The sequence below is a fragment of the Sus scrofa genome, chromosome 3 (assembly GCF_054392235.1).
Source record: "Sus scrofa isolate SSC_HxYL_T2T_F1_AM1 chromosome 3, Sscrofa_HxYL_maternal_Yorkshire_Landrace_v2.0, whole genome shotgun sequence".
Classification (NCBI taxonomy): Eukaryota; Metazoa; Chordata; class Mammalia; order Artiodactyla; family Suidae; genus Sus; species Sus scrofa.
The window spans coordinates 125,585,724-125,613,639 of NC_139385.1; the positions used below are offsets into that span (position 1 = coordinate 125,585,724).

General features: G+C 41.1%; 1 protein-coding gene across 49 annotated transcripts in view; it reads left to right on the forward strand.

The window, feature by feature from the left end:
• Positions 1-27,916, forward strand: part of DTNB (dystrobrevin beta) — a 247,992-nt gene that overhangs the window by 132,760 nt on the left and 87,316 nt on the right. For all 49 annotated transcript variants that reach the window (XR_014842418.1, XR_014842419.1, XR_014842422.1 and 46 more), the window contains one exon: positions 1,088-1,212. Coding sequence is in view for 43 of the 49 variants with exons in the window: in XM_085019802.1 (XP_084875928.1) it covers positions 1,088-1,212 (125 nt within the window). In the remaining 6 variants the exon portion in view is untranslated. The remainder of the gene's footprint in view (positions 1-1,087; positions 1,213-27,916) is intronic.

Below are 27,916 nucleotides of genomic sequence, written 5' to 3' on the forward strand. Positions count from 1 at the left end.
AAATTTACCGAGAAATAGTTTGGGAAAGGGCGGTCTCACAAAGGCACGGGCTGAGGTGCATTGGGTTACATGAGCAGTTGTTATTTATGCTGAGGTGGGGTGAAGGGAGGAGGAGAGAGGCGGGGGAGCCAGATGCAGAAGCTCCTGAGTAGACCTTAGTCTGTGAATGACGATCGACCATGAAGCAGAAGACTGAGTGATGTCTGGGGCAGTGTAGAGGATGGAGCAGAGAAGGATCAGGGTCGCCCTCCAGCTAGATGTTGGGCAAGGAGAGGATGGGCAATTGTGGGGAGGTTTAGAATTTCTGGGTTCCCCCCCCATTTTTAAAAATTGTGGTTGATTTACAACGTTGTGCCAATTTCTGCTGTACGGCAAAGTGACCCAGTTATACTAATATGTACATTGCCTTTCTTACGTTATCTTCCATCCTGGTCTGTCCCAAGAGACTGGATATGGTTCCCTGTGCTATAGAGTAGGATCTCATTGCTTATCCATTCTAAATGTTAATAGTAGAATTTTTCTACTTGACTTAGCTTCATATAATTTTCAGGAAATTAGATTACATGGAGATTTTCCCCAGAATTTAATGTGTTGAAAGAGACAGTGGTAGGTGATGTGGGGCCGATATATGAAGTTTCTGAAGAAATTGGTACTATTCATCCTGTTATCAACAAGGTATTACTTATCTTTCCCCATATAGTCATAAAGGTAAACAGATTTTGGCTTATTTTGTGTTAAAATATAGACAGGCAGCATATAAAAGTTAAGTAGAGATGTGCTATTGATGAGACACACAGCTACAAGCAAGTTCCATTTTCCACAGCTGTGAGCTGTGTAGGTCATAGATGCAGCTTGGATCTGGCATTGCTGTGGCTGTGGTGTAGGCTGGCAGCAACAGCTCCAATTTGACCCCTAGCCTGGAAACCTCCATGTGTCGTGGGTGAGGCCCTAAAAAAAAAGAAAAAGAAAGAAAACACTGATAAGTATACTCATAAGCAAAGGAGACTGAAATGAAAAATAAATAAAATTCTTTTTCATTCTTTTGAAAATTCAATTCCTTATTTCCTTGTTTTCTACCTTGACACAGAAATCCCCTGCAAAGAAGCTGAGCCATGCAATTAGTAAATCCTTGGGGTGTGTACCCACCAGAGAACCCCCGCATCCTGTTTTTCCTGAGCAACCAGAGAAACCACTGGACCTTGCAAATATAGTGTAAGTATATACCTGGAGATAGATATGGCTTATACTGAAATGGAAACCTTGCTGAATTCTTTTGGATCAAAACCAAATATCACTTAACATGAACACTTAACCTTCGGTTTTTACTTTACTTTGGGGGAATTTAGGACTTCAGGCATTCAGCTCTTTAAATCACCATGGAATGTCATCAGTATCTACGTGGAAGCCCAGCTCCTGAGTTAGCTCCTGAAGCCTAAGTACAGAGCAGTCTCCATCAGAAAATTAATACATTGAGTAATTATTGTGCTGGGTCTGGCAAGGTTGCCTTTTACTGTTTGTGTGTTCTTCCCTTAACTCGGCAGTAAAGATCTTTTATTCTCTGCAACAATTAATGCCCATAGAGCTTTTAAAAGTAGTTTAAAACAACCTGCAATTGAAAATCAATCCAACTTGCTCTTTTTGTATTGAGAGAAAATTAGGAAACAGAAAACTATACTCTATAAATAAAACTAGTGGGTTTTTATTTTTATTTTTAGTTAAATGTTCTTGTTAAAGAAAAAAAAAGCTGGAAGAAAACAAAAAAGCTAGAGAAATAAAGTGGAACAGTAAGGAGGAGGAGAAACAGCGAAGGATAAGATTCAGCCTCTAGCCTGATTTCTTCCCTCAATTAAATAATGATATTGAGTGTACTCTGCTGGTGGTAGGTTTTTGAACATTATTCTTTATCGGATGTTTACAAGTTTCCCTACTGGAATAGATATCCATTTTCTTTTACCTACTTCAGTGAGCTCAGCTCATTAGGTTCTTGATCCTTTCTTTCATTTAGAAATTTTTTGAACTTTCATATTTATTAAAATAGTACATATAGATTAAGATTTCCTAATGCAGAAAAAATACAATAATACATATAATGAAACACAGCCTGTCCTCCCTGCTTTATCGTGCTTTGTCTGGGTTATAGATCAGCTAGCGGATACCTCCATGTCTCTAAATAATATATTTAAAGCACCTTTTCTTGGCTTTATACGTTTTGGAAAGTATTGAATTTGTTTTGTGGTGTAAGGGACCAGCCTCATTTATAACTCCACGTATTAACCCATCTCAGCTTTTGGTAATTATACCATCATTTAAGAAATGAGGGTGTTGGAGTTCCCGTCGTGGTGCAGTGATTAACGAATCCGACTAGGAACCATGAGGTTGTGGGTTCGATCCCTGCCCTTTTGCTCAGTGGGTTAACGATCCGGCGTTGCCGTGAGCTGTGGTGTAGGTCTCAGACGAGGCTCAGATCCCGAGGCTCGGATCCCGCGTTGCTGTGGCTCTGGCGTAGGCTGGTGGCCACAGCTCCGATTCGACCCCTAGCCTGGGAACCTCCATATGCCGCAGGAGCAGCCCAAGAAAAGGCAAAAAGACAAAAAAAATGAAGAAAGAAATGAAGGAGTTCCCATCATGGCTCAGCGGTGAGGAACCTGACTACTATCCATGAGGATGTGAGTTTGATCCCTGGCCTCGCTCAGTGGATTAGGGATTTGACGTTGCCCCAAGCAGTGGTGTAGGTTACAGACATAGTTTGGATCCTGTGTTGCTGTGGCTGTGGCGTAGGCTGGCAGCTGCAGCTCCAATTTGACCCATAGTCTGAGAACCTCCATATGCTGTGGGTGTGGCCCTAAAAAGCCAAAAAAAAAAAAAAAATTAGATACCTTGACTTCCATTACATAAACAGGAGGAAATAATTACCTTCCGTCTACTTCTCAATTCTCCTCTTGCCTCCTAACTTCCATCATCTATGCCGTTGCTTTTTTTTTTTTTTTTTTTTTTTGCTTTTTAGGGCCGCACCTGCGGCATATGGAGGTTCCCAGGCCAGGGGTCAAATAGGAGCTACAGCCACTGCCACAGCAATATCAGATCTGAGCCATGTCTGCCACCTACACCACAGGTCACGGCAACGCTGGATCCGTAACCCACTGAGCAAGGCCAGAGATCGAACCTGTAACCTCATGGTTCCTAGTTGGATTTGTTTCCGCTGCACCACAACGGGAACTCCTGCCATTGCTTTTCTATTGTCAAAACCGACTCCTTTGCTCATAAGAAGTCTTCTGAGATTTATGAAGGATTCAGTCTAAAAGTTGAAAACCAAGTAACAGCATTTTCAGTGAATACCATTCATTACGAAGTTGAACAGTGTGCTGTGATTCTGTGTATCCCTTTGTTTAGTTCCCGCGTCATGATCCCTGGCCAGTAGTTCTCAGTGTTCAGTGGGATCTTCCTTCTTACACACCGCGGATTGTTCAGAGGCATTCCTGGGCTGGCTTTCTTGTTCTGTTTTGGTCGTGTTTTTTCCTTTGGTTTTCCCATTGCTGTCTTCATACTGAGGGAAAAAATAGGCTTCCTCTCCCCTCCCAACTATGTTTCATAGTGGACTTTACCTATTGTGTATGATCCAGCTTTTGGTTAAATTTGTTAATTTATCCCTTTTTTGGTTACTGTTTTTAATTTGAATTAAAAAACAAAAACAAAAACCTTGCCTGCTTGAACATTGTAGTGATTTATTTATTTTTTCTCTCTCGAGTTTTGAGGGTATCCCTTTTACATACGTCTTTAATTCATCTGGAATGGATTTGGTGTGTGATGTGATGTGAAATGTCCAATTCTCTTTCTCGCTTTCTCTCTGCATTTGAATAATAACTGTCTCAGGACCATTTATTGGATAATCCATTATTTCCCCACTTAACCACAGTGCCACCATTGTCATAAATGAAGTTTTCAAATATGTGTGGTCTTGTTTCTGGGCTCTTTATTCTATTCCTTTGGTCAAAATGTCTATCACTGTGCCAATATCATACTATCTTAATTACTATAAGGGATTAAGTAATCTTTTTTAGGAGTGTCTTGTCTATTCTTTGCCTTTCTCTTTTTCATATAAATTTTAGAATCAGCTTATTGAGTCCCTCATAAAATTTTGTTGGAGTTTTGATCAGAGATTTATTGAATCTAAAGATCAAATTGGGGAGAGCAGACATCTTTACAATATTAAGTCTTCTGTTCCATGAATGTGTTATGTCTTTCCATTATTTAAATATCCTTTTGTACCTTTTAGTAAAGCTTTATCATTTCTCCTCAGAAAGGTCTTATATATGTTAAATTAATTCTTGTGTACTTTGCATTTATTGTTGCTGTTGCAAATGGTGCCTTTTTCCTACAGTTATTTTGAGATATAATTTACATGCAATGAAATGCTCCCACTTTAAGTGTACAATTCAGAGAGTTTTGGCAAATGTATACAGTCATGCAAATGGTATCTTTTTTGAATTATGTTTCTTAACAGTTTGTTTCTGGTGTATGGAAATGCACATTGTTTTTTGTATTTTAATCCACTCTGCAGTCATCTTGCATCACTTGTTCATAATTCTAGCAATTTGTATTCAGATTCTTTTGGATTTTCTGTAAATATTATATCACTGCAAATGATTGCCTTTTTCCCCTCCCATTCCTTATACTTTTATATATTAATCATAATTTTGTATGATTGGTTTTATTATCCTGGCTAGAACCTACAGTGCAATATTGCATAGAAATAGTTTCCTAGGCATCCTTGTGTTAGTACTAATCCCAAAGAGAGCGCTTTCAGCATTCATTTCAGTATGTTGTTATTATTATTATTATTGTTATTATTATTGTCTTTTGACCTTTTAGGGCCGCACCCCGAGGCATATGGAGGTTCCCAGGCTAGGGGTCTAATCGGAGCTGTTGCTGCCGGCCTATGCCACAGCCACAGCAACGCCAGATCCGAGCCGCGTCTGCAACCTACACCACAGCTCACGGCAATGCCAGATCCTCAAGCACTGAGCGAGGCCAGGGATCGAACCCACAACCTCATGGTTCCTGGTTGGAACTCCTCAGTATGTTATTTGATGTAGGTTTTTTGTACAAACTGTTTATCAGGTAAAAGAGGTTTTCTTTTATTCCTTGTTTGCTAAGAGTGTTTTCTTTTTGTCAAAAAGGAATGCCAGATTTGATAGAGATGATAGCGTGAGTTTATTCTGTTAATGTATGGCATCACATTGATTGTTTTTTAAACAACCCTTTATTCTTGGAATAAACATAAGTGAACTCTCCTTTTAACACACGGCTATGTTTCATTTGCTTTTTTTCTATGTTTATGAGTTAAATTGTCCTGTAATTTCCTTTGTTTTTGTTTTTTTTCCGGGGGGGGTTGTTTTTAGGACAAAGTTTGCCCAGTTTGCTATCTTCAAAATGCTGAGGAGCATTCTCTCTTTTTATATTTTTTGGAAGAGCTTGCTTAAGATTAGAATTATTTGCTCCTTATATTCTTGGTAAAACTTACCAATGAAGCTATGTGTGCCTAACACCTTCGTTGTGGGAAGATTTTTAACTGTTAATTCCATTTCTTTTTATTAAAGTATAGTGTAGTTGATTTACAGTGTTGGGCCAATTTCCGCCGTTGAGCAAAGTGACTTAGTCATATGCATATATACATTCTTTTTAAATATTCTTTTACATCACGATCTACCCCAGGAGACCATGTGTGGTTCCCTGCGCTGTATAGTAGGATGTCCTTACTTATCCACTCTAAATGTAATAGTTTGCACCTGCTAACACCAAACTCTCAGTCCATCCTACTCCCTTCCCCCTCCCTCGTGGTAACCACAAGTCTGTTCTCTATGCCTGTGAGTCTTTCTCTGTTCTGTGGATAGGTTCATCTGTCCCGTATTTTAGATTCCACATATAAGTGATATCATATGGTATTTGTCTTTCTCTTTCTGGGGTATATATATACCACCTGTCAGTGGTTATCAAACCTGGCTGATATTAAGGTCATTTTACATCATTAAGCTTTTAAAAGTATGAATTACTAGATTACTTCTCTTCTAGGTCATCTGAATCATTATTCTGGAGTTGGCCTGGAATCTCCCTTTTGAAAAAGTTTCCTAGTGAATCTGATCAGGTTATGGAACCACCTCATGAGAACATTAATTGTTTTAGCTATATGAATTACAAGCTAAGATTCAATATCAAGCATCCAAAAATGTTTATAGAATACAAGTATATGACTAACAATTCTTCACTGCTTGCTGAGGTTTAAATTTTCCATTCCAGCAAATATTTATTGAGGACCTTCCAGGTACTATGCAACGTGCAAATAGTATTCACACAGTTCTTTGCTTATATGCAGATAGGTTTGAGTGACAGTGAAGAAGCCAGTTTTATAAAATGCGGTGTTTTCAGCTGATTTCCATAGGAAAAAGAAGTTTGGATCAAAAGATTGAGAAAATTGAGGAGTGGGCTGCTATGCATTTCTAATCATGATTGGGGGGTAAAAAATGGTTGCTGTTTTGCACTTGGAGATGAAGTTAACTCAGACATAAAATTAAAACTCCAGGAGTTCCTGATGTGATACAACAGGATCAGTGGCATCCTGCAGCACCAGGAAACAGGTTTGATCCCCAGTCCAGCACAGTGGGTTAAAGGCTTGGATCTGATCCCTGGCCTGGGAACTGTATGCCACAAACAGCCAAAAAAACTCCAGAAAACAAACAAACAAAAAAACTCCAGTGGAAATTTGGTACAGGAATTTAAACTGAGTTTGAGATAAAGCGTATTTTAATGGTAATTGCTAACATTTCATTGTTGGCATAGGATAGAGACGTACTCAGATCCTCACAAATTTGAGATTCAAGTGTTGTTGATATTTATTGAGCACATACAGTGTTATGAGCCCTTTGTTCACCTCTTTCATGTCTGTTATTTCATTTAACCCTCAGCATTATGCAAAGCATTAACCTGTAACAGATCAGGAAACAGTATCAGGAAGATTGAATGACCTGCAGATCACGCAGCTACAAAGTGCTAACGTTAGGACTAGAGTGTGGGGTTTCTGACTCCATGCCTAGCCTTCTTTCCCAGTTTCCTGACATGCTGAACCTCTAAAAAATTGTTATTGTAGGGAGTTCCTGTTGTGGCTCAGTGGTTAATGAATCCGACTAGGAACCGTGAGGTTGCGGGTTCGATCCCTGACCTTGCTCAGTGGGTTAAGGATCCAGTGTTTCCATGAGCTGTGGTGTATGCATTTCTAATCATGATTGGGGGGTAAAAAATGGTTGCTGTTTTGCACTTGGAGATGAAGTTAACTCAGACATAAAATTAAAATCAGACGTGGCTCGGATCCCTCGTTGCTGTGGCTCTGGTGTAGGCTGGTGGCTACAGCTCCGATTAGACCCCTAGCCTGGGAACCTCCATATGCTGTGGGAGTGGCCCCAGAAAAAGGCAAAAAGACAAAAAAAAAAAAAAAAAAAAAGAAATTGTTATTGTAGAAGCATGCAGTATTTGAATCATTGTTTAAACCCTGTGGTTAGGTTTAGAATTGAGGGAGAACACTGAATGGCCATATCTTGGTTGGTTGAAAAATAAAAGGGAGCAGTGTGATATGACAAGAAAAACTAGATTAAAAATTGAGACATCAGTTTGCTTTTCTGTAAAATAGTGATAATAAAATTCATTTTAATTACCTCAAGATATTGTTTAAGGATAATTTGTCTAAAAAGTCCTCCTTAGAGGTTAGGATGCTACAGATTTTGTATTCTAAACTCGTAAATTCTTTTCCTCAGAATAAAGTAAACCCCGTTATAAAAATACACATTCCACAAAGGCTGGGAGTTGTTCTTCACTGAGTTTTCAGTACCTAAAATAGTTCCTGGGACATGATGAGCACTTAAAATGTATTGAATTAATGAATGGCACTAAACATAATTTATATATATAGACATCTACCCATCCCCCTTATGTTTGTTTGTTTTAGTGTAGATCATGTACCTACAGTACCTAAGGCCTCCACTAGATGTCAGGCATATTTCCTTCATTGGGTCATTGTGTTTTTCCTGGTGCGTTGAGAATATTGTCAACAATGTTTTTCACATAAATCTCAAAAAAACTCAATTTACTCATCATTGACATGGTAGCAGGTTTTCTTCTCAGTCTTGAGAGAAATTAGTTGTTTCTTTTGGTCAAAACATTTTTGTTAAGACTTCTAGCCCCTGGTGTCTCTGATAAACTTCCTGCTAGCCTAGTTCAAGCAATTTGCTGGTGCTTAGGATCTAATTATCTAACCACATAGTTCTTATGTCTAATTTCTTTAATTAGCATTTCATCACTATTACAATTCAGTTTTTGATTATTGATTTCTGCAAGAAAGCGAAGCTTCCTGATGTCGGCCTAGTCTGTTTCTCTGAATTCCGGCAAGGAAGAGCATGACCAGGGCCCCACGCGATACACCTGTGGTTCATCTAGTCTCTTAAACAGGGGTTGGCAGACTACAGCCCACAGTTTAAATCCAGCTTGTCACCTGTTTTTTTATGGTCCGTGATCTGAGTGATTTTTTTATATTTCTGAATATTGAGAAGTAAAAAAAGCATATTATTTTGTGAAAATTATATGAAATTCAAATATTAGGGTCCATAAATAAGCTTTTATTAGGACATAGCCATACAAATTCCTTTACATGTTATCTGTGGCTGCTTTCAGGCTACAGCAGCAAAATTGAGTCTTTGTGACTGAAATCATATGACCCTCAAATCCTAAAATATTTATTATCGGGGTCTGTAGAGAAAAGTTTGTCAACCCCTGCTCTTAAGGAAGGGTTGCTAAAAACTGCTGATTTAGGGCACTCTGTGCTTCTGAATAGTCTCTTTTCTGAATGCTCATCATCCTCTTTGATTTGATGATCGAGGGTGTTTTTTCCTACCCAAGGTTGAAGGTTAATTTGGTAACTTCTTCTGTTAAAGCATTTGGATAGTTTGTTACCTAGAAACGGACTACCCTCCTACTGTTTCTTGCTGCCTATGCATATGTAAATAGGTAGCATGTTTAAACAGCCAAACCAACCAGTGTTCTCCACACATTGTATCAAAACAATGAACCTAGACAACAAAGAACTGTTCGATTATACTGTATTATAAAATTTTATAATTAAAATAACACTTTAAGGAGTTCCCATCGTGGCTCAGTGGTTAACGAATCCAACTAGGAACCATGAAGTTGAGGGTTCGATCCCTGGCCTTGCTCGGTTAAGGATCCAGCCTTGCCATGAGCTGTGGTGTAGGTTGCAGACGCGGCTCAGATCCAGCTTTGCTTTGGGTCTGGTGCAGGCCAGCAGCTACAGCTCCAATTAGATCCCTAGCCTGGGAACCTCCATATGCCGCACGTGTGGCCCCAGAAAAGGCAAAGAGACAAAAAAACAAAAACAAAACACACACACACACACTTTAAGATGGCCCTTAATTGTCCTGTTTTAACTACTTTTCTGTTTAATACTGACTTAGATGCTGTATGTGAATTTGTCTTGATTTAATCAAGCCATGTCTGTCTACTTTGTTTCCTTCCTATACCAAGTCACAGATTTTTTTTTTTTTTTTTTTTTTGAACTTCAGACAACAATGCTCTAAACATCTGGTGCTTTCAGTGTTTGTGAACTTTTTAGTATAACATGAAAATTCTGCCTGTTTTGTTCTTACTCATAATGACTTCAAGTAGATCTGTAGAAATTCACCAGACCAGGAATAATTTATTTGTGGCCATTTGTGACCCTACGAAAAAACAGGTATAACTTCTTGTTTTTGTTGTTTACTTACTAAGGCACATATTTCTGACACTTCTTTTAAAATGATGGATGAATCTGGAATTTGAAATGGCTTTTGTGACAAAGGTGCTTCAGGCTGGTTGTCCTCTGCCAAACCAAATGCCTCATTTGTCACCTCACTGCCACTTTCTTATGAGCCAAATTTTGTTTTTCTCAATGAGAGCTATTAGCTGGCTTTACTGTATTCCCAAATATATTGATATAGAATTTATGTTATTGGTAAGTTGATCTAGATTGAAATCACAATCTCCCACAGGTACGTACTGAGTGTGAATTGTGAGCGGGGCTCTATGCTGAGGAGAGTCTTATTGGAGCAAACTTACAAGATGATACGATGCTCTTAGATTGTTAGGTAAATCTGATGTTCTGGTCACTTGAAAAGAGTATCAGAATCATTCTCGGTATCTTGGTCTCCTGAGGCTGAACCTATTTGGGAAGTTATAATTTTGAGCTATTTTGAACAGGCAAGTCTTATACTTTGACTCTTAGATCATAGTTCATCTGGCGTTAATTCTGTCTTGCATTTTGCTATAATGATTTTGAAGAAAATCTAGCCATGGTGACATAATCTGCTCACTAGTGGGCCATCAGTCACCTAAAATTTCAGGTCTGTCTGTTTTGACCTTTTGAGAAAAGAAAAGCTGCTTTCTTTTCTATTCAAATAGCCTAAAGTGTGAAGGCGTTTAGAGTTCTCAGGTCACAGCTCATCTGATACTAATTGTCTTACATTTTGCTGGGATGATTTTGGAAACCTGGCAGCTGAGGAACACAGGTTTCTCTTGGAGCCTTGAGCTTCACTCAGTTCTGGTTTGAGTGTCGTTGGCTCCATTTCAGGCTGAAGGTCCCAGATAATTATTTTCTTCTGAGCTTTGGGCTTCTGGCCCTGGAAGTGTATCTCTCCAAAAAAGGAGGAGGGCGCACAGAGAGCACTGGCACCAAGGGTCGTGTGTCATGTAATGTCCCAGAGATGGGGTAAGATTTTGCCTGAACTCTGTGTGTGTGTGTGTGTGTGTGTGTGTGTGAGTGTTAGAGAGGGGCATGGGAGGACTTGAGTGCACTCACAAACCCACACACGTGAATGTATCCGTGTGGTTCCTATATGTGTGTGATAGAGAGGAGTGGTCACATAGACAGCAGATGCAGTGACGGATTCTGACACCCAAGGAGAAACAGCGTCAACAACACTCAAGGTTTAATCCTAGGAGGATAATTACTTACAGGTATTTGTGACTGTGGTCTGCTCAGTTTCACCCTCCTCTTGGGATTTTTCTCACTCTTTTTTACCAGTGTTCCGCCATAAAACACTCTGCTTCTCAGCTCTAAATCTGGCAAGGCCCAAACACTGTCCTTGGGTTTTCTTCTGTTTCTATTGTGGTAAAGTACACATAACATAAAAGTTACTGTCCTAACCATTTTTAAGGGTGCAGTTCAATAGTGTTAAGTGTATTTACATTGTTGAGAAGCAGGTCTCCAGAACTTTTTCACCCGGCAAGTCTGAAACAACACATCCATGTAAACATCAACTCCTCTTTCACCGTGAGCCTCTGGGAACCACCATTCTACTTCCCATTTCTATGAATTTGAGTACTCTGTATACTTCATGTAGGTAGAATCATCTACTGTTTGTCTTTAGGCGACAAAACACATCTTATTTCACTGAATGTATATTGTCTTCAAGGTTCTTCCATTGTCCTAATATGTGTCAGGATTTCCCTCCTTTTAAGGTTGGATAGTGTTCTATTGTGTGCATCTACTACATTTTGTTCGTTCATTCTTTTGCCAGCAGGCATTTGGGTTGCTTCCACCTTTTGGCTGTTCTGATGATGAGGGTACAAATATCTCTTTGAGATCCTGCTTTCAGTTCTTTAGGTTATATACCAGAAGTGTGAGCGCCAGATGGTAGTTCTATTTTTAGTTTTTGAGGAATCTCCATACTGTTTTCCATAGTGATTGCACCATTTTAAAATCTCAGAAATGATATATAAGGGTTCCAATTTCCCTCCATCCTTACCAACACTTGTTATTTTCTGGGTTTTTGTTTTTTTTTTTAAGTTACCCTAATGGGTATTGAACATTGTGATTTTGACTTTTTTTTAACAGTTGTATTGAGGTATAATTTTCATGCCATAAAATTCACCCTCTGTGACAGTTAAATGATTTTTAGTAAACTTATATAGTTTTGCAACCTCACCACCATCCAGTTTTAGAACATTTTCATCATTCAGAAAGTTCCCTCGTACCCATTTGTGGTCAATCTCAGCTCCACTGGTAGCCCCAAGGCAACTACTGATAGACTTCTTGTTTCTATAGTGTTGCCTTTTCTAGAAATTTTATATGAACAGAATCATACATAGTTTTTTGTTTCTGATTTCTTTGACTTAGCATACTGTTTTCGAGGTGTATCCATGTTGTAGCGAGTATGAGTAGTTATACGTTTTCAACGCTGAAAATACCCCATTATATGAATACACCACATTGGGTTATCCCTGCACCAGTTGGTTGATGGACACTTGGCTCATGTATAGTTTTTGATTGTTGTGAATAATCCTTCTATGAACATCTGTGTCTTTGTGTGGACTTGTTTCCACATGTCTTGTGGATGGATACCTAGGGGTAGAATTGCTGGGTCATGCAGAGTAAGTGCATGTTTCACATTTTAAGAAACTGCCAAACTATTTTTGAAAACGACTATAGGAGTTACCGTCGTGGCGCAGTGGTTAACGAATCTGACTAGGAACCATGAGGTTGCGGGTTCGATCCCTGCCCTTGCTCAGTGGGTTAACGATCCGGTGTTGCCGTGAGCTGTGGTGTAGGTTGCAGACACGGCTCAGATCCTGCGTTGCTGTGGCTCTGGCGTAGGCCGGTGGCTACAGCTCTGATTAGACCCCCAGCCTGGGAACCTCCATATGCCTCGAGAGTGGCCCTAGAAAAGGCAAAAAAGACCAAAAAAGAAAAAAAGAAAAAAGAAAGAAAGAAAATGACTGTACCTGTTACATTCCCACTGGCGATACATGGGAGCTCCAGTTTCTCCATATTCTCACCAGTGCCTGGGGCATGTTGTCCGCCTTCTGTATGCATAGCCATCCTAGGTGGTGAGTAGTGGTACCTGACTCTGGTTTTAATTTGTGTTTCCCCTGTGACAATGATGTGGAGCTCTTTTCATGTACTAATACGCTGTTTATGTATCTTTCTGTAATTGTCTATTTAGATCTTTTGCCATTTAAAAGAATTATTTAGGGAGTTCCCTTTGTGGCTCAGCGGAAATGAGCCCAACTAGTATCCATGAGGACACAGGTTCAATCCTTGGCCTTGCTCAGTGGGTTAAGGATTCGGTGTTGCTGTGAGCTGCCATGTAGGTGGAAGACACGGCTCAGATCTGGCATTGCTGTGGCTGTCGTGTACACCCGCAACTGCAGCTCCAATTCAGTCCCTGGCCTGGGAACTTCCATTTGCCACAGCTGAGGCCCTTTAAAAAAAAAAAAAGGCCTGAAAAGTAATCGTTCTTATTAATTTTGGAGAAATCTGCTTTTCTTTATATTTTTCTTCCCTAGGTAAACTAGGGTATACCTGTAATGTAATTTCATGCAAATATTGAGCCTTTGAATTATATTTCATTGAGCTGATTTTTTTTTTTTTTTCTTTTTTAGGGCCACACTCACAACATATGGAAGTTCCCAGGCTAGGAATCAAATCGGAGCTACAGCTTCTGGCATATACCACAGTCACAGCAATGCCAGATCCAAGCCTTGTCCACAACCTACCCTGCAGCTCACAGCAACAGCGGATCCTTAACCCACTGAGCAGGGTCAGGGATCAAACCTGCATCCTCATGGATACTGTGAGGATTCATTCGTTACTGCTGAACCACAAGGGGAACTCCTGGATTTCTTAATAGAATGTATATACTTTGATCTGGTTGCAATTTAGAATAACCTGAATATTTCTTACACCTTTACAGGTCTTATCCCCTTTTGACTATTGCCTGAGCATAGCACCTACTAAATTAACCCTTTTTCATTCTTCTTAAACATCAACTCTGTGTACATATTTCTGACAACTTAATCTTCTTAAATCACTGCCTTTGTCATATTACTTCCTTATTTAAAAATTTGCAAAACTCCACTGCCTGTAGAATTAAGGAGGCACTCCTCAGGCTGGAATTCAAGGCCCTGTGTAATCGGGACCCACCTTACTTTTTGAATCTTATCTTCTACTACTAAATTATGCCAGAAAAAGCTTTGGCCAGACCTGCCTCCTTCCTGCCCTTGAAAATTTTATCTCTTCCCACACCTCTGGTCCGGCTCGTGATGTCCCAGCCCAAATACCCCCTTTCCTGAATGCCCTTCTTGCCTCCTCCAGACTTTCCACTCTTTGTAAATGCTTGAACCAAGCTTAAATTCTTCTCCATTCATGAAACCTCCAAACCCTAGAGGCAGCGAACTCACAGGAGCTCTTCTTTCCTCACCTCGATTCCTTTAGCTCTTGTTTTATTAGCCATTTTGATACCCAGTAAATGCGTTCTCCCTTCTCGAAGGATTTCTTACATTTGTCTTGGACTTCTTCAAGACTGTAAGCACCTCTTTTGCAACATCAACTTCTTAAGGTCCAGGATTGTATATCTTTATTTCCTGGCACACTCCAGTGCTGGGGGGACTAAACTCTACTAACTTGTGCTTCTGGCTTGTGGAGCCCAATTATAAATTCTAGTTAAATCAGGTTAAATCTGGCAAGTTTCTTGTCCCTCTATTCAAGCTCACGTTGTAGGACCTTACTTGTTTATTTGATATGAATTTGATATGATCCTACCAAAGCTTTGGAAGGCAGTTGAAGAAAGATTACTTAAGTTATAAGAATCTGTAATTTTTTTTTTTTTTTTTTTTTTTTTTGTCTTGTTGTTGTTGTTGCTATTTCTTGGGCCGCTCCCGTGGCATATGGAGGTTCCCAGGCTAGGGGTCCAATCGGAGCTGTAGCCACCCACCGGCCTACGCCAGAGCCACAGCAACGCGGGATCCAAGCCGTGTCTGCAACCTACACCACAGCTCACGGCAACCCCGGATCGTTAACCCACTGAGCAAGGGCAGGGACTGAACCCGCAACCTCATGGTTCCTAGTCGGATTCGTTAACCACTGCGCCACGACGGGAACTCCAGAATCTGTAATTTTTTAATGAGCTTTTGGAGAGAGGTTGTTATTTTACTACTTGAAATAATCCTAGAAGTCAAGATAAGGTCAGAGTAAGGCATAGTCTCCTTGTCTCCTTTGAGAAAAGGACCTTTCTCTTTGTCTCACTTATTTTTTCCCTTTTGGATAATTTAATGGGATCATTTTTAGGGTAAAATCGGATACATCGCCTCTAAGCATGAATTTAAGAAAATATTCTGTTAATTGATATTGAATAATCTTCCTTGGGTTTGTTTTGTTTTGTTTTTGCCTTTTTAGTAGAATTCTTTTTGGGATCTAAGTGACTTCTTTATTCTCTTTAGCCATTTCTTCCAAGCTGTCACCACCTCATGTGTAATTCTGTATAAACCCAGCTGTTATTTTTCACTTATTTCCTGTGTCCAGTTTATTACAAGAAAAACATTCTTGTTCAGAGCTTCTCCTTAGAGTTCCTTAAGATGAATACTTAACGTCTTCATTTTGAGAAATTGATTAAACTCCCTATCAGCCTTTTGAGATCTTAAAAATCTAGCTGGTATAATATGGAGAGAAAAATTTTGTCAACAGATTGGATGTGGAGTGTGAGAGGAAGAGAAAGGTTGGTTCTGCCTGAACAATTGGAGGAATTACTATAGGTGAACGAGTTTGGGTAGAATGAAAGCTCTATTTTGGACCTGATGAGGTGTTTTTTTTTTTGTTTTTTTGTTTTTTTTTCTTTGATGCCCAAATAGAGATGTCAAGTAGGCAGTTTATATAAGTCTTGAGGACATTCATGGGGCGTGTGTAGTTTGGAAATATAAATTTGGAAACTGATGACTAAGAGATGATGTTTAGATAGGAGAAAACATGTAAGGATCAAACAGTGTTACTATTTTCTTACTTCTTTAGATGATTATTCAGTTAATTGATTTTTAAAATTCTTTTTTGTCTAATATTCACAGTTAAGGTGTTTTTGAAAATCTCTGAACACTTTAGGGGATATTTTTTGGTGCTTTTTGATATTCCTAAGTTTTGGTTGAAGGTGGTATTCTGAATGATACTGGTTCTTTGGTAGAATTGAGATTTCTTTTAGAGTCAAGTATCTGAACAGTTTTCTAAACATCCTCTATATGCTTAAAAAGATTCTCAGCTGAGTGTTGAGTACAGTGTTGCCCCATATCCCCCTTGGATCAAACTTATTAATCATGTGTATAGAAAAGGTTAAATTTAATTTTACAAATAAAAATGCATTAAGTGGAATTCCCATTGTGGCTCAGTGGGTTCAGAGCCCGAATAGTGTCTGCGAGGTAGCAGGTTCAATCCCTGGCCTCACTCAGTGGGTTAAGGATCCAGTGTTGCCGCATCATAGGTCGCAGATGCTGCTTGGATCTGTTGTTGTTGTGGCTGTAGCATAGGCCGGCAGCTGCAGCTCCAATTTGATCCCTAACCAGACAGCTTCCATATGCCATAGGTGTGGCCATAGAAAATAAAAATAATAATAAAAATGCACTGACTATGAATGAAAATGTCAACCGGCTTAATATTATGGAGCAGCTTGTGGCACATTTTCCATTGAGAGCGTTAGATACAGAGGAGTGGAGTTCCCGTCGTGGCGCAGTGGTTAACGAATCCAACTAGGAACCATGAGGTTGCGGGTTCGATCCCTGCCCTTGCTCAGTGGGTTAACGATCCGGGGTTGCCGTGAGCTGTGGTGTAGGTTGCAGACGCGGCTCGGATCCCGCGTTGCTGTGGCTCTGGCGTAGGCCGGTGGCTACAGCTCTGATTGGACCCCTAGCCTGGGAACCTCCATATGCCGCGGGAGCGGCCCAAGAAATAGCAACAACAACAACAAAAAAGACAAAAGATACAGAGGAGTTATTGCTAAATAATTTGGACAGAAATGACCATGATGTTCTCAGGGGAACTGTGTGATGACTCAGAGAATCTTTAGTGACGAAGACACAGATGTCAAAGATGCATTTAAAGAATTTGGATGAAATTGAGTCATCAAAGTGAAACACAGTTATATTTCTAATTTGTTGTGATCTTAAATGTTATAAGTAGCAGCGGAAGGAAGGAGAGAAACAGGGTAAGTAGAAGTATAAGTGGTAGCAAGCTTTTGATACATTTTTTTTTCCTTTTTAAAAACAGAGAAAGCAATCCCAGATAAGAGGCAATCTTTCCTTAGAAAGGATCTCCAAAACTGACTTGAGCATGTAAACCTTTAGATGGATCAAGTCAAACATCTTATTGCTGTGGATGCCCTGGAATAAATTATGAATGAGGAAGTACTGATGGATCCAACAGCTTAACATCTTTGAAAAGAAAACTACTCTTGACCCCTCCTAATACATCATCAGAGTCACTTTGATGATGAGCTTCCCGTCTACAGAAGCATTCTTTAGCTTCCTGTGACTGCATCCATTTGACATTTTCCCCAAACCTTTATATGGGGACAGAGGAGCTGTAGTGAAGATGTTGAGCAGAGAAGCTGTAAAAGTGCCATTATCAGCCATACTTCTACTCTGGGCATTCCAACAAACCGTGGAAACAGAGGGGCGGGGTGTGAAGTGAAGCTCCTGGCATCGACAGGGACATCGTTAGCTATTTATTTCTTTGTTTTGGCTGTGGCATGTGGAAGGGAGCAAACCCACACCACAGCAGTAACCAGAGCCACAGCAGTGACAACCCTGGATCCGTAATGCACTGAGCCACCAGGGATCTCCAAGTTAGGCTACTTAAAAGACTTCATGATCTATTGTTTAATTTGTCCACAGTTTTTAGACTTAGAAACTTTTTCAAATAATTTCAGATGTTAACTGGAGATTTCTATCTAATTGGAAAGAATAACGGATAATTTATGAATAGCTCTGAACCTTCAAACATAAAGCAAATTAATCTGCTTTGAAATAGGTAAAAGCAAGTTTGAAATCAGGAAGTATGTGTCCTGCAACTTTTTTGTTCTTTTGGAGGGTTATTGTGGCTATTCCATTTTGCTTGTATTTCTGTATGAAGTTCTAAAAAAAAGGCAGCTGTGTTGGAGTTCCCTTGTGGTGCAGGGGGTTAAGGATCCGGCATTGTCACTGAAGCAGCTCAGGTCACTGATGTGGTCCTGGTTTAATCCCTGGCCTGGGAACTTCCACATGCCACAGGTGCAGCTAAAAAAGAAGGAGAAAAAAAAAGCAGCTGTGGTTTTGATAGGGATTGCATTGAATCTATAGATCAATTTGAGGAATATTGCTGTCTTCACGACATTAAGTCTTCCAGCCATGTACGTGGAATGGAATGTGTTTCCATTTATTTAGATTTTCTTTAATTTCTTTTCTTTCTTTGTTTTTTGTTTTGTGGGTTTTTTTTTGTTTGTTTGTTTTGTTTTTTTTTTTTTTTTTGGGCTGTGCCCACAGCACATGGAAACTTCTCAACTTCTCAGGCCAGGGATCAAACTCATGCCACAACAATGACTCAAGCCACAACAGTGACAACACCAGATCCTTGACCCACTGAGCAAGGCCAGGGATCAGACCCACAACCTCATGGTTCCTAGTTGGATTCATTAACCACTGAGCCACGATGGGAACTCCTTATGGTTTTCTTTATAGCATTTGTTATCTGAAGTTTTAATATAATTTGCCCAGATACAAACTTTTTTTAAAGTTTATTTCTATTTAATTTTTTTTTTTTACTACTCAGAGAATTCCTGCTCTCCAAAGGCTCATGTCCATTCACCATTCTGAACAATTCTTAGCCATTTTCTGTGTTAGGTACTATTGCCTCTCCTCCATTCCCTCTGGTCCCTCTGGAACTCTGAGTTATGAACTTTAAAACTGGGTTTAGCTCTCATGTTTCTTAAAAAAAAAAGTACCATCTATCTTTAGCTGTATTCAGGCTTATATTCAGCCTAAAAAAAAAACTGTGGCTGTGGCCGGCAGCTACAGCCCCAATTCAACTCCTAGCCTGGGAACCTCCATGTGCCATGCCCCCAAAAGACACACACACACACAAAATCTCAATAATTATGATTTTCATTTTTAAAGTCTCTAGTTGGTTATTTTTCAGAACATTTTATGGATGCCAGTCTATCCTTTAGGTGCCTGAGCGTATTAAATATACTCCTTTTGGGGGGCTGTGCCCACAGCATGTGCAAGTTCCCTGGCCAGGGATTGAACCCATGCCACAGTAGTGACCAGAGCCACTTGATGACAACACCAGATCCTTAACCCACTGTGCCACAAGAGAACTCCTAAATATGCCTATTTTAAAGACTTTTTTTTTTTTTTTTGCTTTTTAGGGCCGCACTCGGGGCATATAGAGGTTTCCAGGCTAGGGGTCCAATCGGACCTACAGCTGCCGGCCTACACCACATCCACAGCTATGCAGGATCCAAGCCACATCTGAGACTTACACCGCAGCTTGCAGCAGCGACAGATCCTTAACCCACTGAGCGAGGCCAGGGATCAGACCCGCACCCTCATGGTTCCTAGTTGGATTCGTTTCTGCTGCATCACGACGGGAACTCCTTAAAGACCTTTTCAGATGCTCTGTTTTCTCTGGGATTTTAGGGGCTTGGGACGGATTTGGTTCAGTTCTTTCATCGTGGTGAGCAAGGTCTGTGCTGAGCTGCCATCAGCCCTGAGTCCTGTGTGTGGCTGACAGCAGCTCAGCACAGACCTTGCTCACCATGATGGCTTCTTGTTTATTTTCTTCCTTGGGGGATACTTCATTTTTTTAGGCTTAAAGAGAGTTTCCTTTAAAAAAAAAAAAAAATTGCTTCTAGCTATGCATGCATGCATCAGTTTATTTTTACATCTTTAAATCATTTTTCTTTGGTATGGGAGGGTGAGCTCTCAGCCTGTGCTCAGTCTGCCAGCTTGAACCAGAAGGCCCTAGTCTACGGCTTCAGCTGGTTTATAATTCACTGCCATAGCGCTGTCTCCAAGGTCTCTTTGTGGCCTTTTCAGCAGAGACTTTGATACACATTTAATGAGTGGCGTGTGGGTCTTTATTCCCCTGGCAAACTCCCTAATGTATGAGGGCATTAAAAATCACTGTTAGATCCTTTCGGCCCAGAAATTAAATACCAAGGCTGATTTAACAGGCGTCGTTGGCCTGATGCATTTAGTACGAATGAGAAGTACTGCTGTTTTCCTGTGTCCAGGTAACCTCCAGAGAACATCACTTGGTCATCATTAGTCATCCCGGATGCTGCGCCTCTTAGCTGTCCTCCTCTGATCTCCTTATCTGGATATCTTTTTCATTCAAATTCAGGTCAGGTGAGCTCTTCACCAATTCACACTTTTAGGTTTAGCCAATACATTGTTTCAAGTAGGTTGGAAAGGAAAGTAGAATCTTGAAATTTCATTATTGAAAACTATTTGTTACGCACCCACTATGTGCCAGTCACAGTGGTAGGTATGCAGTGTGAACTCGCTGGTGGAAGGAAGCCTACGGGTCTTGCTGTCATGAAGCCTATACCCTCTTGAGTGAGACCAGTCAGAAAGTAAATGCATATGAAATTATAGGTCCTTGTAAACTATAAGGACTGTAAAATGAGTGAGAATAGCAGAGACCTCTATTTTAAATTTTATAGTAAGGGCTTTGCAAGCTTTTAAAAGCAGCAGTAGAACCTTTTGTTTATATGACCTGGAATAGAAATGGAGCTGCTCTTATTGAAATGAGGTTGGGACCTAGTCCCTTGATGTCCTCCATGGTTACTGAAGCATCCCGTGGAATCCTTTGATGCCCGGGGAACACGTGTAAAAACCACAGTTCTAGAACCAGGCGCCTTCATTTCCCAGACCTGTTAGCTGGGGCACAGAGGGCTCCATTGTGCAGACACATGGGTCGCTCCGTCTGCTTAGTACCAGGACTGGAAGCCGAGCCCGATTTTCCCACGCTTGTGTTCTTTCCGCTCCCCGCTGCCTCTTCTCCCCCATTTGACGTGTTTTTATTACAAAATGAAGGCATTTCAATCTCTGCTATTTGGTGGTTCTTCTTTTCCCTCGAAAATAATTTTATCCATCGTTCACGTTGCCCTTCACCTTCTGTGCTCCCCTCCCTCTCCTATGTCCTGACAGTTATAACCTTGAAAGATGTTCTCCCACCACTATTTCATTTTTGCATTTCTGCCCTGTCATATGAATCTACTCTTTAATTTTCTGCCAGGCGTTTGAACACATGCATCCATTTGTTTTGTCTTCCTCTTGCTTTACTGTGGCAGAAAAGTTCAGAGCCTGCATTTGACTAGAGTAGCATATTTGCTGAGAACGCTTAGGAAATGTGAGGACAATGTGAAAGTCAGGGTGGACTGGAGACTCGCGCTGTGGTGTCTGGGTAGTAACTGTAGAAGCAAAGCTCTTGTCCTGACTTGGGAGACTAGTAGAGAACTGACGATGTGGGCAGCGTGGTCGCATGCAGGCTGTGCTCAGGAAGGGAATGTTCACCGTGAGAAAGCAGATGAGCAGCAGCTGAAAGATTCCCTGGATCCCAGTGGCCTAGAAGAAAAAGCTTTGCAGGTTTTTAAGTTGCACAGACCAAAAGCATGCTGCCGGGTGAGGAGGCAGTGGAGGTGGTGGAGACCAGGAGCCAATGGATGTAAGAGATGCGGGAGAGAAGAGACCACAGGATGACTCTGAGTGTCAGGGACATTCCTGTCATGTGACTGCCCTGCCGGAGGTGCCTCTTGAAGCCCACTCCCTCCGCAGCTCACACGTCCAGCCCTTCCCTTGCAGCTGCCGTCTTTATTACTTCGTACAGGAGCTCTGTGCATCTCAGGGTAGGGAGCCACCATTGTGCTATTTTTTCCTTCTGCTTGTGTTCCCATTAACTCCTCTTCAACAAAACAAAACAAAACAACAACAAAACACCAAGCCTCGCTCGTTCTTCCTGCTTTCCAGTTGCTGCCTCGCTGGGTTGCTTGGCAGACACAGTGCTGCAAGCTGCTTTCTTGTCAAGCGGCTGGCAATTAGGAGAAGCCCGAGGAGAAGAGGTGGGGGTGCTCCTTAACTTCCCCATCAGGGTGGAATTGCCGACTGAGTTAATTAGGTCACCGATTTGCAGCAGATCTTGGATTCTGTTGCCGGAGGACGCGCGTCAGGTTTAAGCTTCTAAGGAGTGGTGCCTGCTCTGTGTGCGGCGCCTGCGTCCCGTCATGGGCTGCATTCGCCTGCTGGATGGACTTGCAGACAGAGTGCAGACATGTGCTTGCCTTCTGACCAGTGGTTCTCCTGTACCCACTTTTCCCCAAAATGTCCTGTGGGATAAACTACCTTGTAGAGAAGATTCTCCGTCCTGTGATGGTTCTGTTTCCTTAGAGACAAGAGCAAAATAATGCATTAGATGCCAGATCCATAGAGAAAGAAGAAGTGCGGTTGGCTACAGAATGTAAAGGTTTGATATTTTTTCTGGCCTGTGTGTTTTTGCTGCTTGAGCTACTGAGCTGATGATAATTGTGTTTATTTTTGGCAGAATGCTAGAGCCTCTGGAACTTTAAGGCAGTTATAAAGAAGGGAAGCCCACTGTATCTTTTCCTGTCCTGTTATTTGAAAAAATACATGAGTCAGCCTGTTTTCTATAATCATGTATATTTCCATTTTTGAAAATAGGTTTCAATAATGACGTTGTGAACAGGTCAGGGAAGGACATCGCTTCTTGCATTTTATTGACCTCTCTGTGAGCAGTAACTTGAAGTATTTAAGATGTCCTCTTTTCTCATCTTTCTGGAAATACAAGGGTTGATGTCTGTATAAAGTATTGACAACTTCCTCCCTAAGTTTAATAAACAGGAGAACAGAAGCAAGGATTCAGATATTCACGGTGAAAGTTTTTTAAAATAAAATAGTACATTTCTGTTGATTTCATTACCTCTTTTGTAAGGCTCTTTGCCTACTTTTTCAGTAGAATCATGTTAAATTGAGCAATACTGCTAAATAATTTGCTAATTATTCCTCACTTTACAATTCTGTCCTTTTCCAACCCAGCGTGAGATACCTGGGTCTCTCTGGGTGTCTCCAGATGTTGTCTAGAGGTGACAATTCTGTATAAGAATGTTTGCGGGGCGTTCTGCTGTGGTGCAGCAGGTTAAGGATGCAATGTTGTCACTCGTGTCTCTGGTCGCTGCTATGGCGCCGGTTCAGTCCCTGGCCTGGGAATTTCTACATGCTGTGGGCTCAGCCAAAAAAAGAAGAAAAGAAAAAGAATGTGTTTGTGGTAAACCTTTCCTTCCCAAGAAATATTTCTTTCTAAGTCTTATACCACAAATGGCTATGTTGAACTGCTAGAAATAGGAACTGAGACATATGGGTCAATTGATAGGTCTTTTTTACATTAATGAATTACTTGCAAAGTGTTTTAGGTGGATGTTGGAAATTTTAAATCTTTTTCTTTTGGTTAATTAATTGTCAGCAACCAATCAAGAAAAACATACTTCCATAGAAGTCAGAGAAGCCTCACTGTAAATATGTAACATCATTATACCACATTTACAGTCCCATATCATTAATTTTTTTAATGGTTTTTCTGAAAGGCACTTTCGTTGGTTTGTTTAACCTCTTTGCTTTGGCGGATAACCATAGTAAGAGGAGATGGTTGGTCTGGGGCATAAAACTAAATAAAGTAAAACAAAATAAACCTACATAAAACGCGAACTATCTCATTACTCAAGGAGGGTAAAAATGATCTGCAGTTGTCATAACTGTTGCCGAGAGGCAGAGTGCTGTTTGAGAGAGGAATACAGTCCTGGAGATTAAGGAGATCTTAGAATCTGCCCTTCTTAATGGCTCACCAGGACGACAGTGTGCCCTTGCTACAGATCAGTGGATCCCGTATCTCCTCTTCATCGTAATGCCGTCAGGAAATAAACTAACTGCCTTTCTCGTTAGAGTATATATTGTTCCAAAGTGAGTGTGTGTGTGAATAGGACCATAGGCCACTCAATTTCGGAGGGGAATAACTAAGAAGAGAGAAACCCAGTGTCACCTTCATCCCAAAGCAGTGTCACCAGGGCTGATCACCCCACGTAAAGTCAGAAGTGCCTGGATCCCAGGCATGGTTATTTCATACTTTTCTTTCAGTCCTTCAGGAAGTGAATCGTTTTCATTGATTTGCTCTTCAGCCTCTTTTCTGGGAGTATCACCCACTTCTCTGGCGAAGGGGTCCTCTCTCAATCCTAATCGTGTTCTACGAGGACAACCAACCAAAGTATTGATTACCTGAGGAGGCAGATGACTCAAAGCGGGTCATCTTGAGTCTTTTCTGGGACTTTCCAATTGGAATGAGGGAAGAGGTTCTGTTCTCCAAGGGCGAAGCTACCGAAAGTTAGGCAGAAGTTGTTTCTTGTTAAGAATAGAGACTTGTATGCTCTGTATAGACTCTGACTCAAAATGAGACCTCAGCAAAGATGACAGCGAGTTTGCTAGTGACACTCTAGTGTTCTGGAAGCGCCCCCTCCCCCCCGCCCTCCGTGAAGTTTAGTTATGAACTTAGTTATTATTTAGTTATGATACTTAGTAAATTCATAAATTCATCTTTTCCCCCCTAAGGTTCTTCTAGTTGGACTTGAAGCCAGTGGTCCTGAGGGAGGGAGGGCCCTGTTTCTCAGAGACGAGGACTTATTCTTCCCGGAGAACGCCAGTCTGAGAGATTCATCAGGACAACAGAGGCGCCCGGGTTAGGGTGATGAATCTAGAGGTCGGATCTATTCAGGGGCGTTAGAACCGGAGAAAAGCGGGTTCCACTGCTGATCCTGCCACTTCACAGTTTTGTGATCTTGAGCATGTTAATTATCCTCTCTAACCTTTATTTATTTGTAAAATAAGAAGATTGGAGTTCCTGTTGTGACTTAGCAGGTTAAGGACCCGATATAGTCTCTGTGAGAACGGGGGTTCCATCCCTGGCCTTGCTTTAAGAATCCGGTGTTGCAGACATTGAAAAACTTACGGTCTCCGGAGGAGACAGTTTAGGGGGTGGGGGGATGTGCCTGGGCTGTGGGATGGAAATCCTGTGAAATCAGATTGTTATGATCATTATGCAACTACAGATGTGATAAATTCATTTGAGTAATAAATAGAAAAAAAATTAAAAAAAAATAAAAATAAATAAAAAATAAATTTAAAAAAAGAATCCGGTGTTGGAGTTCCCGTTGTGGCGCAGTGGTTAACAAATCCGACTAGGAACCATGAGGTTGCAGGTTCGATCCCTGCCCTTGCTCAGTGGGTTACCAATCCGGCGTTGCTGGGAGCTGTGGTGTAGGTTGCAGATGCGGCTCGGATCCCTCATTGCTGTGGCTCTGGCGTAGGCCGGGGGCTACAGCTCCGATTCGACCCCTGGCCCGGGAACCTCCATATGCCACGGGAGTGGCCCAAGTAATGGCAAAAAGACAAAAAAAAAAAGAATCCGGTGTTGTCACAAGCTGCAGCATGAGTCACAAATGCAACTCTGATTTGACTGCTAGCCTGGGAACTTCATATGCCACAGGGGCAGGCGTAAAAAGGAAAAAAAAAAGAATACCATTGTGAGTAAAGCAAGAATTCTGATAATGCATCTGAGGACCTACCTCACTGCTACTGAAGCGCTTGCACTTAGCAGATGTCAGTAGTGCCTCCCCCTTCCTTCCCAGCCTTCTCCAGTGTTCTCAAAGTTCATACAGGCAGATCTTGTAGCTGTTAACCTGATGGGATTTTTTTAATGTTTTTTGTTTTTGTTTGTTTGGCTAAGCTTGTGGCATATGAAAGTTCCCAGGCCAGACCAGGGATCAAACCCACACCACAGCAGCAGTCTGAGCTGCTGCAGTGACAGCACTGGATCCTTAACCTATTGGGCCACCAGGGAACTCCAGCTCATGGGATTTTTCATGTTCTTTTGCCATACTGGGCTGTGGTTAATTATTTGAGAAGATTAAGTTGTAGTCTTTGTAACAAATGATTTTACACATTTTTAAATTGTGAATAATAATTATCAATTTACACTTAACTTAGAAGTTGTAATATGTTGGGAGTTCCCGTTGTGGCGCAGCGGAAACAAATCTAACTAGTATGGATGAGGATGTGGGTTCGATCCCTGGTCTTGCTCAGTGGGTTGAGGATCCTGTGTTGCCATGAGCTGTAGTGTGGGTTGCAGACACAGCTCCGATCCTGTGTCGCTGGGGCTTTGATGTAGGCCAGCAGCTGCAGCTCCAAATCAGCCCCTAGCCTGGGAACTTCCATATGCCTGAAAAATATTCTGGGAGGAAGAGCAAGATAAATGCTCTAAAAGTATAGGGTCGGGGTAAGTATCTTGGCCAAAGGACAGAGTGACAGGTACACAAGATCCACTCATCCTGTCAGGCTTCAGGCTTGGCTTTGTTCATGTGCCTCTTTATAGACTCACAATCTTTAAGTAGAAATTTGCTTAAACAGCAATATTATACTTTCACGTCCTTGGTTGGAGAGTCTTATTCAGAAAGTGTTCACCCCTGGATCTAAGTCAACTTCAAAAGTCAAAACAAGTAATTACCCTCAGGGTTGGTCCTGAGCCCAGTGTTAAAACCCTTTTTTTAAAAAATCAACAGTCTGATATAATAAATAATTTCCTCATCAAACATATGTATTCTCTTAGACTGAGATGAGAAGTCCAAAAGATCTTTGAAATTAAGATGAGATTTTAAAGTCATTCTTGTAATTTGGAGATATGTTTCTGAGGAAAACAGTTCATGCTAGCTTACCTAGTTTTCCTTGAGACAGTCTAAAGGTGGTTAAGAATACAACCAGGAGTTCCCCTTGTGGCTCAGTGGTAATGAGCCTGGCTGGTATCCATGAGGATGCAGATTTAATCCCTGGCCTCACTCGGTGGGTTAAGGATCCGGCGTTGCTGTGAGCTGTGAGGTAGATCGCAGACGTGGCTTGGATCTGGTGTTGCTGTGGCTCTGGCATAGGCCAGTGGCTACAGCTTCTATTCCACCCCTAGCCTGGGAACCTCCATATGCCATGGGTGCAGCCCTAGAAAGACAAAAGTCAAAAAAAGAAAGGAAGGAAGGAAAGAAAGAAAGAGAGAAAGAAAGAAAAGAAAAAAAAAAGGGAGAAAGAATGCAACCAATTGATTTGAGGTCAGAGAGGCTTTTGTAATACAAAGTTCTAATGATGTGATGGGGAAAAAAGAAATCGCCCAAATCCATACCCTTGGGGTTACTGTTGTTTTATCTTCCTATGGAAACAACATCCCAAGAGCTATATCATCTAACAGCAGGCTGTTGGTTTTAATTTAGAGAGCGAACAGTCTAAAGTAAGTTTTTCTAAAAGTACAGCAGTTACAGGTGGCAGAGACACCATAATGATTAAGAACACAGACCCGAGAGTCATACAGCCTCGGTTCAAATTCTCCTTCTGCAGGATTTGGCTGTGACCACAGGTACATTACTTCTCTCTGTGCCTCACTGTCTCCATCTGTAAAATAAAATTAATAATAGTGTCTGCCTCCTTGGCGATTGTGAAGTTTAAATGAGTGACTCCGCAGGGACTGTTAGAGCTGAGTCTGGCACATACGAAGCGCTCAGTAAGTATTACTGTCATTCTGAAAGACACTCTGCACTCTGTTGATCCCATTACTAGGTCACAGATGGAAACTTGCTATGGCTGCAAACACCACAGACATACCTACCAACTCTAACAACTAATAATGTCATTATTCCGTTCTCAGAGAAGAGTCCCAGTAAAGCTAAATATCCTCAGATGTATTCTACAGTGCGCTGCCGACTCGTGATCAGATGTTGCCTAAAAAACCTAATCCTTGTCTCGTACTGTGCCAGGTACTCAGAAAACGACGGTAAAAGTCACACACATTTCCTACAGACTATAATGTGGACAGACCCAAAGTGTTTTCTCTTCTTTCTTTTTTGGGGATGTGATGGTAGGGAGGTTGGGGGTTGTGGAACTTTGGATCTAATTCAACCATTTAATGGATATTTCTTCTACTAGCACA